The 11,000-nt window shown below is 39.6% G+C and overlaps 1 protein-coding gene across 1 annotated transcript; it reads left to right on the forward strand.

The window, feature by feature from the left end:
• The first annotated feature begins 9,642 nt into the window (after window positions 1–9,642).
• On the forward strand, window positions 9,643–10,590 carry LOC102817500 (olfactory receptor 56-like). Its single transcript, XM_006877394.1, has one exon. The coding sequence runs from the start codon at window positions 9,643–9,645 to the stop codon at window positions 10,588–10,590; it is 948 nt and encodes a 315-aa protein (XP_006877456.1).
• The last annotated feature ends 410 nt before the right edge of the window (window positions 10,591–11,000 follow it).

The raw sequence follows: 11,000 nt of genomic DNA on the forward strand, positions 1-11,000 counted from the left end.
GAAATCATGAGACAATCTTTTTGATATTCCATGTGAGTAAACTTTTATTAAAGGTAATACAGAAATGGCTGCAAGCATACATTAACGGAGAACTTCCAGAGGTTCAAGCCAGATTTAGAAGAGGTCGTGGAACATGGATATCATTGCTGATGTCCAATGAATCTTGGCTGAAAGCAGAGAATGTCAGAAATATGTTTACCTGTGCTTTATTGACTATGCAAAGGCTTTTGATTGTATGGAACATGACAAGCTATGGACAACATTGCAAAGTATGAGTATTCTGGAATACTTAATTGTGCTCATGAGGAATCTGTACCTGGACCAAAAGGCAGTTGTTTGAACAGAACATGGGAACACTGATATTTTTTTAAATTAAGAAAGGTGTGTGACAAGATTGTATTCTTTTACCATACTTATTCATCCTGTATGCAGAGCAAATAATCTGAGAAGCTGAGTTCAATGAAGAAAAACATGGCATCATGATTGGAGGAAGACTCATTAACAACCTGCGATATACAGATGATACAATCTTGCTTGTTGTAAGTGAAGAGGACTTAAAGTATTTACTGATGAAAATACCACAACCTTCAGTGTAGATTACATCGCAATGTATAAAAAACAAAAATCCTCACCACTGGACCAATAAACAACATTCTTATCAATGGAGAAAAGATTGAAGTTGTCAAGGACTTCATTCTTGGATTAATTGTCAACACTCACAGAAGCAGCAGTCAAGAAATCAAATGACGTATTGCATTAGGCAGATCTGTTGCACAAGACCTTTTTAAAGTGTTGAAGAGCAGAGATGTCAGCTTGAGGACTAAGGTGCGCCTGACCCAAGCCATGGTATTTTCAATCACCTCATATGCATGCGAAAGCTGGACAGTGAATAAGGAAGACCGTGGAAGAATTGCTGCTTTTGAGCTATGGTGTTGGAGGAGAATATTGGGTGTTCCATGGTCTGCCAAAAGAACCAATAGATATGTTTTGGAAGAAGTGCAGACAGAGTGCTCCTTGGAGGCCATGATGGTCAAACTTTATCTCTCATACTTTGGATATATTGTCAGGAGGGATTAGTCACTGGAGAAAGATATCATTCATGTTTGGTAAGGTGGAGGGACAGAGGAAGAGAGGAAAACCCCCAACAAGATGGATTGGCCAAGTGGCAGCATCGACAAACTCAAGCGTGGCAACAGTAGTGAGGTTGGCCCAGGGTTGGGCAGTGTTTCATTCTGCAGTGCAAAAGGTCACTATGAGTTGGTACTGACTCGATGGCACTTAACAACAACAACAAAATAAAGCTGGGTGATCATGGGTGCAAAACAAAGTCAGAGGTGGAGACACCATGAGGGTCTCGGGAACACTAAGGAAATACTGAAATGTGGAGTGAGTGGTTGTGGTAGAGCAGAAACATAACTTCTCTCCCATTCCTGTCCCTGACTGGCCCTGTGGCCATCCCCTGATTAGTTTCCTCACACTGTCCACTCTGGCCCTGATCCTGGGCCTGTTCTCATGCTCCCTCTTTAATTATATTATAGGTTTCTTTAATTATAAACTTGGGAGTTCCTATTCCAGGGTTAGAATTTGTTGGCTCACCTGGGAGTTGTTAACATCTCTCTCTTCATTCAGTTTCTGTGTTAAGTAGCAAGTGGGCAGTGGGAGACAGTTTTGCAACCTGAGCTGAGGCAGGACTGTGAGAAAGTTGGGCAGGCAGCAGCCTGTGGTTTGAATGCACAGGTCCTGACTCTGACACCATCTACTACCCCAGTCCAAGTCCTTGATGAAGTTTCCTTCTTTCCTTCTCCTTTTTCTGAGAGGAAGCTGTCGTCTGTCTGCGATGCCCTGTCTGCGTTAGAGTGCACAGTCAGGCTGAGGTTGACATGGATATCCATGGCTAGGATAACTGGTAGTAGAAGGTTAAGGAAAAGGTCAAAGCTGGGTAGTGGTTGCAGCCTTTCTGCTTTCACCAAGTTTGTGCAAATATAGTAGAAGGAAGGTGAAATAAGTTTGGTGTTAGAATCTTTCCCACAGTTTCTCTGCTGAATTAATTTTCTTACAGAAAGCCTACCCAAAGGTAAGTGAGGATCTCTCCCCCTGCATCCGTCTTCCCTCTTCCTTGGGGTTCCTGGTATTGGTTTAGCTGGTTCATCTCTTCATTTCTATTAGTTTACCAGCTTTCCACCCTTTCCTTTTTCTGTTTCTATTATGCCAGTTTTTGAGGGAGGGTGGGAGGAGGATAAGGAAGTAGGAGACATCACTTTCTGGAGTTTTTGTGTTCTCTCTCTCTCTCTTTTCCTAGTCTTCTTCCTTTGATTTACTCCCTTAACTACTCCCTTTTTATTTTCCTGGATTGGGGGTGGAGTAGAGTCAGCTGTGGGTTCCTGGATTGAAGACTGATTTAAAGCAGGAAGATTAAGGAGTAGAGAGAAATGAAGGAGAACTGGGGTAGATATGGGAAACAGAGTAATATCATGAAAAGAATATTGAAGAGACAAGACGTTTTATTTTGTAGGGAGCAAAGTGAACCCATAACAAAACATAGAGCAGAAAGGACTATAGTTAGAGAGCAAGGAAAATGAGCGTATGATATGCTAAAATAATTTCTTGAGATGTTTTAACATAATGCAAATATTATTCATTCTACTAATATATACTGAGGACATAATATATGTCAAATACCGTTTTGGGAGTTCAGGAACACACTGTCAACAAAACAGAATTAGAGAACATAGGTCCTAGTTGGAAAAGCAGAAACCAAACAAATCCATATGAACAGGATGTATCCTGTCTGATAGCTTTGAGTGCTATGGGAAACAGAAGGCAGGGAACGGGAGAAAGGAATGATAGCTTTAATCTGAGTGTTGAGGAAAAGCCTCACTGATAGGTGTGAAGGTGAGTGACAAGGTGGAAAAAAGACATCTGAGGAAGTGTTTTCCATGACAGGTTAGAGTGAGTGCCAAGGACCAGTCAAGGTTGGTGTCTGCCTGCTGTGCAAGAGAAACAGCAGGGAGATTCTGGGAGCCTGCAGACAGGAAGCTCTATAGAAAGTAGAGAAAGGGGATCTGGTCTGTGATAGAGGTCAGCAGGCTGTCTTGCTTTCATTTTTAAAGCATTATTACTTTATTCTTATAGCATTTGACTCACACCACAGCTATGCTGCAAATAAACTGTAGGGGCAAGGGATAAATCAAGAGATCATTCAAGTTAGCTAGTGCTACCATACAAAAAAAGATAAGGGGACTTCAAAAGGTATGTGGAAAAAATGGAATTAGAAGATAATGGATTTTTTGACACACACTTTTTGAAGCCCCCTTGTGCTGCAAGTGGGTGACTTTAAGGAACAGGAATGTATTGTCTCACAGTTTTGGAGATTATCAGTTCAAATACAGGACTTCATCAGGGTCAGTCAGTCTGCTCTTTCTCTCTCTGGTCTCCAGATTCTTGTCTCTTTTCCCTTCTGGCAATTCTTGGCTTATAGCAGTTCCTCACATGATCTTTTCTTCATGTATGTGTCTCTTTATCTATTTTGCACTTTTTAATAAGACACTTGTTGTTGTGTGCCATTGAGTCAGTTCTGACTAATAGTGGCCCAGGATTCCAAGAGTGGCTAGTTGGTTGAAGAGTAGATCTTGTGGTTACCAGTTCAGCTTATCGTACTATGTTACACCAGGGCTCAATAAAACACTTTATAAGACCTTATAACACAACAAATAAAACCCCTATTTCAAAAGATACTTACAAGTACAAGGATTAGGACTTCAAATATCTGTGTGTGTGTGTATGATGAATACATATGTATTTTGTTGTTAATTGCCATCAAGTCGATTCCAGTTCATAGTGACCCTGTATAGGGTTTCCGTGGAGTGGCTAGAGAGTGTGAACCACTGACTGTGCAGTTAACCAGTCCTATACTTATTCTGCAGTGCCATGCCAGGTCTCCATGTATATGTGTGTGTTGTTATTAGTTGTTATCGAGTCAGTACTGACTTATAGTGACCCTATGCACAACATAATGAAACACTGTCCAGTTCTGGGCCAACTTCACAATCGTTACTACACCTGAGCCCATTGCTACTGCCACTGTGCCAATCCATCTCACTGGGGTCTTCCTCTTTTTCTCTGACCCTCTACTTTACCAAGCATGATATCCTTCTCTAGTGACCGGTCCCTCCTGACAATATGTCTGAAGTATGAGAGATGATGTCTGGCCATCCTGACTTCCAAGGAGCATTCTGACTATATTTGCAACACAGATCTATTTGTTCTTTTCGCAGTCCACAGTACTTTCAATATTATCCTCCAATACCATAGCTCAAATGAATCAATTCTTCTACAGTTTTCCTTATCCACTGTCCAACTTGCACATGCATATGAGGTTATTGAAAATACCAGGGCTTGGGTCAGGTGCACCTTAGTCCTCAATCTGACATCTTTGCTCTTCAACACTTTAAAGATCTCCTGTGTAGCAGATTTGCCTAATGCAATATGTAGCTTGATATCTTGACTGCTGCTTCCATGAGTGTTGATTGATCTGAGCAAAATGAAGTCTTTGACAACTTCAGTCTTTTCTCCATTTATCTTGATGTTGTTTATTGGTGCAGTGATGAGGATTTTTGTTTTCTTTACATTGAGATGCAACCCAAAGTGAAGGCTGTGGCCTTTGATCTTCATCAGTAAGTATTTTAAATCCTCTACACTTTCAGCAAGCAAGGTTATATCAGCTGCATATCACAGGCTATTAATGAATCTTCCTTCAATCCTGATTCTACATTTTTCATATAATACAACTCTTGAATTATTTGTTTATCATACAGATTAATAAGTATGGTGAAAGAACATAATGCTGGTGCACACTTTTCCTAATTTTAAAGCATTTGATGTTACTTGTTCTGTTCGCACCACTACCTCTTGGTCTATGTACAGGTTCCTCATGAACACAATTAAGTGTTCTAGAATACTCTTACTTTGCAATGTTATTCATAGCTTGTCATGATCCACACAGATGAAAGCCTTTGCGTAGTCAATAAAGCACAGGTAAACAGCTTTTTTGCATTTTCTGCTTTCAGCCAAAATCCATCTGATGCCAGTAATGATATCCCTTGTTCCACGTCCTTTTCTCAATCTGGCTTGAACCTTTGGAAGTTCTTTGTCAATGTATGGTTGCAGCCATTTTTGCATTATCTTTAGTAAAACTTTACTTGCATTGGTAGCAATGGTATTGTTTGATGGTTTCTGCATCCTGTTGGTTCACCTATCTTGGAATGGGCAGAAATACAGTCAGCTGGCTAGGTAGTTTTCTTCCAAATTGCTTGGCATAGATGAGTGAGTGCCTCCAGTGCCACATTGCCTTTTTGAAAGATTTCAATTTGTATTCCATCAATTCCCAGTGCCTTGTTCTTTGCCAATGCCTTCAATGCACATTGGACTTCTTCTTTCAGGATCATTGGTTCTTAATCATATGCTACCTCTTGAAATGGATGAACATATACCATTTTTGTTGGTACAGTGAGTCTGTGTGCTCCTTCTATCTTCTTTTGATGCTTCCTGCTTCATTTAGTATTTTACCCATTGTTGTTGTTGTTAAGTGCCATCTAGTTGGGTCTGACTCATAGTGACCCTGTATAGTGTTTCTGAAGCTGTGAATCCTTACTGGAGCAGATAGCCTCATCTTTCTCTGTGGAATGGCTGGTAGTTTTGAATTTCTGATCATGAGACTGCAGCCCAACTCGTAACCACTACTCTACCAGAGTTTCTTATTTGCCCATAGAATCCTTCAACACTACAAATTGAGGTTTGATTTTTTTCTTCAGATCCCTCATCTTGAGAAATGCTGAGTGTGTTCTTCTCTTTTGATTTTCTAACTCCAGGTTTTTACACATTTCATTATAATATTTGACTTTGTATTTTTCTTGAGCTGACCTTTGAAATTTTCTGTTCAACTCTTGTGTATCATTTCCATCTTCTTTTGATGCTTTCTGCATCATTCAGTATTTTTGCCATTGTTTTTTTTTTGTTGTTGTTAATTGCCATCTACCAGTTCTGACCCATAGAGAACCTGTATAGGGCTTCCTAGGAACAGCTGGTGAGCTTGAACCACTTCCCTTGTGGTTCAAACTGACTTTGCAGTTCAGCGCAGTAACCCACAGCACCACACCAGGACTCTTTCTCTCACTCTCTCTCTCTCTCTATAAAACAACATATGTCTAACAACATACGTATATATGTTGTTGTTAACAGCCGTTGAATTAGTTCCGACTCCTAGTGACCCTGTATAGGGTTTCCAAGGAGCAGCTGGTGAGCTTGAACTACTGACCTGTGGTTCAAACTGACTTTGCAGTCCAGCGCAGTAACCCACAGAGCCATACCAGTACTCTGTCTCTATCTATCTATCTATCTATCTATCTATCTATCTATCTATCTATCTATCTATCTATCTATCATCTATCTATCTATCTATCTACCTATCTATCATCTATCTATCTATCTATCTACCTCTATCTATCTAACAACATATATATAACAACATATGTGCATATGTTGTTGTTAAGAGCCGTCAAATTGGTTCTGACTCCTAGTGACCCTGTATATGGTTTCCAAAGAGTGGCTGGTGAGCTTGAACTGTCAGCCTTGTGGTTCAAAACAACCTTGAAGTCTAGCACATCAACCCACAGCGCCACACCATCTCTCTCTCTCTCTGTATGTGTATCTATATAAACTTTTTATTGTAAATTGAGTGAAGGTTTACATTTTTGTTGTGAATTGAGTGAAGGTTTACAGAGCAGATCATCAATTTTACATTCAACAAATCATACACTTTGTTTCATTTCAATGATTACGATCCCTTCCATGTCCCAACAATTAGCTCACTTCTTCCTTGTGGTTCTTATTTCCATACCATCCTCCTTCTCAACCCTTCTGAACTTTGTCTTTAGGTAAATGTTGCCCTTGAGATCTTGGATTATTGACCATTCCATGGTGAGCAAGTGCCAGCAGCATTTTTTGATGGATTGAGTATGTGTGAAAGAAAGAGAGGAATCAAGGAGACACATTAAGTGTATGGCCTGCACAATTATACAGATCTACCATTAACTGAGATGAGGAAAAAGTAAACAGGCAGTACACCAGGGAGGATCAAGAGCTCTGTTTGGCTACTTTAGGTAGGATAAACCTCTTGGATATCTGAGAAGAAATACTAAGAACACAATGGGTATAAGAATCCAAAGCCCAAGGGAGCATCTGATATATAAAGTTACATTTTCAGTCATCAAAACAGTATTGCTTGTAGTAAACTGACATGTCAGAGCTCTTTTCTGGAAAATTCTACATAATGTTTTTCATCAGACTCATGAAAGTACAGAAATGGGGGAAATGGCATAATTATCCTTATTTCACAGATGGTACAACTGCTTCTGGCAGAAGCTGGGAACACTGGATGAAGCCAGTTAGTGGTCTCAGAGATGGTACTTGGACCTAGGGTTCAGATGTCCTTTATGACTTTTTGTCTGTTGTATTTGTTGTTTCTGGGTTAAAAAAAAATTTTTTTTTAAAGTTTTATTCTATGGAAATGGACTAATTATGCAGCTGTGTGGTGATCAGAGAAAAGAGTGAAAATTATGAGAAGTGATGAGAGAAAAAAGAGAGAGATTAAAAGCACATTTCTTGAAGGTTAGAGGTGGCTGCATGTGCCTGAGGGTCTCTGCACATGGTGGGCAGCACTTGGCATCCTTAGTACATAGGCATCCTTAGTACATCCTAGCTTGGGGATGTACATGGATCTATGCACAGAGAACAAGGCTTTTGGGTCCATTTGTTTCCTCTTTGCAGTGAGCCATAGTCAACATGCATGTGAATATTTTATAGACCAGCATGTGAATATTTTATAGATGTCAATATCACTCATTTGCAAGAACATGATAATCTTTTCTAAATTTCTGAAGTTATTTTTTACTTTACTACTAACTGTCATCATTGAAAAGAATGAAGCAACAAATTTGTATATTTATATCAAGAAGGTCTCCTGTAATTAAAATCAGGCTTTCTGTTTTCAGAAAATGAACATACCACTCAACTTATCTATATTGAGCTTATACTATGAATCATGTACTGTACTAGGGGTTTCAATATCATGAATAAAAAAGTGCTTATGTTGTAGTGGAATGAAACAGAAAGTAAAAGTACAAATACATAGACAGGTATACATCAAATGGTCGAAGTATTGTGGATAAAACTAAAGCAGGTAAGTGGCTAGAGAGTGGAAGATATTTATAGCTTTTAATATGCCTTTCTTGAAAGGTCTCATAAAAGGGTGGCATTTGAGTGAAGGTCTGAGCACATGAGAATCAGACATCTAGGGAAAAATACAGTGGTCTAAAGGAGTGTCTGGTGTGGAGTCCCAGTGTGGCACTATGGGTTAATGTGCTGGACTGCAAAGTCAGTTTGAACTGTAAGGTCAGTGATTCAAGCTCACTAGCTGCTATAGATTGGAACTGACTTGATGGCACTTAACAACAACAACAACGAAGGTGTGCCTAGCTTTTCTTTTTTTCCCGTAAGGAAATTCAGTGAGTAAAGGGAGGTACAGTGAACATGGAGGAGGAATAGCAGGAAATGAGGTCAGAGTAAACACATTTGTGAATAGGGAGGATTGTGTAGGGTCCTGTGTGCTTTGCTTGGAGTAATGTAAGAAGTCACTGACATACCTTCAGCTTGAGTGTTACATCATGTGACTTATCTTTTAGTGGAACCATTTGAACTGCTTTGAGAATAACTCAAGGTGCTCAGTGATAGAAACTGGGAAACCAGGTATTATAATCTAGCTAAAAGAGAATGGTGACTTGACTTAAGCTATTAGCAGTAGGAGTGATAAGAACTAGTTGGCTTCTGAGATATTTTGAATGCAGAATCAGTCAAGTGGCTTTTTTGTTTCAATATAGAAAATGAAAGAAAGAGAGGAATTAAAATTGAATTTAGAATTTCTGATCTGAATAAATAAAGATTAAAGAAGATCTTGAGCCCTAGTGTGGCACGGAAGGATAAGCCCTTGACTATTAACCACATGGTAGGAAGTTCAAATCCATCAGTTGCTCTTGGAAACCCTTTACAGGCTCACTATGAGTTGGAACTGACTTGATAAAACATAACAAAAACAAAGAAGATCTGAAGCTTTCATTAGTTGATCTTATTGTAACACATGAAAATTAACTCTTGGAAATAAAATGGTCTAAGCCCCTTTATAGAATAATTTACTAAATCCATGTGAACCCAGATAAAAGAATCTGTGTCACATAACAAAGTCAAGATCTTGCCTACAGAAGGAAGATTATTTAATAGACTTCTCAAGACTATTCATATTATATTGAAAACATAAATCAACTCAATTTCTCTCCTTGGTATGAAGACATACAAATATTTATATACAGGACAATTCTTTAAGCTTTCAGAGATTCTATTATCTGTGTCATGGGTTAGAAAGAGTATCCTTTCTATAGGTTCCAAAGCTTATGCTGCTGAGTTCTGATAAGTTACAAAGAAAATGATTATCTGAAGAGGTAGAATGCAGGGGTACATAACGATACGTTAGTTATTTCAGATTTTTCTTTTTTCTTTTGGACATGTTCTCAGGTGACCAGGAACAACTGAACCATGGAGACTTGGATGAACCGGTCATCCACAGATGACTTTATCCTCTTGGGCATCTTTTCCTACTGTACAATTGATTTTGTTCTTTTCTCTGTGGTCATGATGGTCTTCACAGTGGCCCTCTGTGCAAATGTCCTACTCATATCCCTCATCTACATAGACCCTCGACTTCATACACCTATGTACTTCTTCCTCAGTCAGCTTTCCCTCATGGACCTCATGCTGGTATGTAACATTGTACCGAAGATGGCAGTCAACTTCCTGTCTGGCATAAAGTCTATTTCCTTTGCTGGTTGTGGCATACAAATCGGCTTTTTTGTCTCTCTTGTGGGTTCTGAGGGACTCTTGCTGGGACTCATGGCTTATGACCGCTATGTGGCTATTAGCCACCCACTGCACTATCCCATTCTCATGAGCCACAGGGCCTGTCTTCAGATTGCTGGTGGATCCTGGACCTTTGGCGTACTAGACGGAATAATCCAGATGGTAGCAGTCATGACCTTTCCCTACTGTGGCTCCAGGAATGTGGACCACTTCTTTTGTGAGGTTTCAGCTTTACTGAAGTTGCCTTGTGCAGACACATCCTTTTTTGAGAACCTGATATTTGCTTGCTGTGTCTTCATGCTCCTCGTTCCCTTTACCATCATTGTGGCCTCCTATACTCGCATTTTGGCTGCTGTGCTTCGTATGCGCTCTACTCAGGCCCGTAAAAAGGCTCTGGCTACCTGTTCTTCCCACTTGACAGCCGTCTCCCTCTTCTATGGGGCAGCCATGTTCATTTACTTGAGACCTAAGCGCTATCGGACCCCTAGCCATGACAAGGTGGTGTCTGTCTTCTACACAGTTCTTACACCTATGCTCAACCCTCTCATTTATAGTTTGAGGAACCGGGAGGTGATGGGGGCACTGAAGAAGGGGCTAGACCATTGTAGGATTGTTAGTCATCACTGAAAATCTGGATATCTGGCACTTGACCCTACTGTCTCTTGACTGTATAATACTCATTCTTTGTGAATGTCTATTTTTCTCATTAATAAATGAGAATCCTGACACTTGTTTTGCCTCACAGGGATGTTGTAGAGGTTGCCACATGTAAATCTAAAGACCCATGCCTCAGCAATATATATTGTTGTTATTGTTATTTATAAAGTTCTGATATTAAATCCAGTCTTTCTTAACTCTTCTTTGTAATAGCTACTTTTTTACTGAGTACTTACCAAGTGCTAGGCACTGTCTTATACCTTTTATATATATTTCATATTGTTTAATTGATGATTCATGGTAATAAATGTGGATAACGTGAATGGAAATGTTCTATTTTTCAGAAGTTGAACCCCTAGAATTCTTTTTTTTTTTTTTTT

This window comes from Chrysochloris asiatica, unplaced genomic scaffold (assembly GCF_000296735.1).
Source record: "Chrysochloris asiatica unplaced genomic scaffold, ChrAsi1.0 scaffold00492, whole genome shotgun sequence".
NCBI lineage: Eukaryota > Metazoa > Chordata > Mammalia > Afrosoricida > Chrysochloridae > Chrysochloris > Chrysochloris asiatica.

What these genes read in the sequence shown, in the direction of transcription:
- LOC102817500 (XM_006877394.1), top strand. Translation starts at nt 9,643, where the DNA reads ATGGAGACTTGGATGAACCGGTCATCCACAGATGACTTTATCCTCTTG.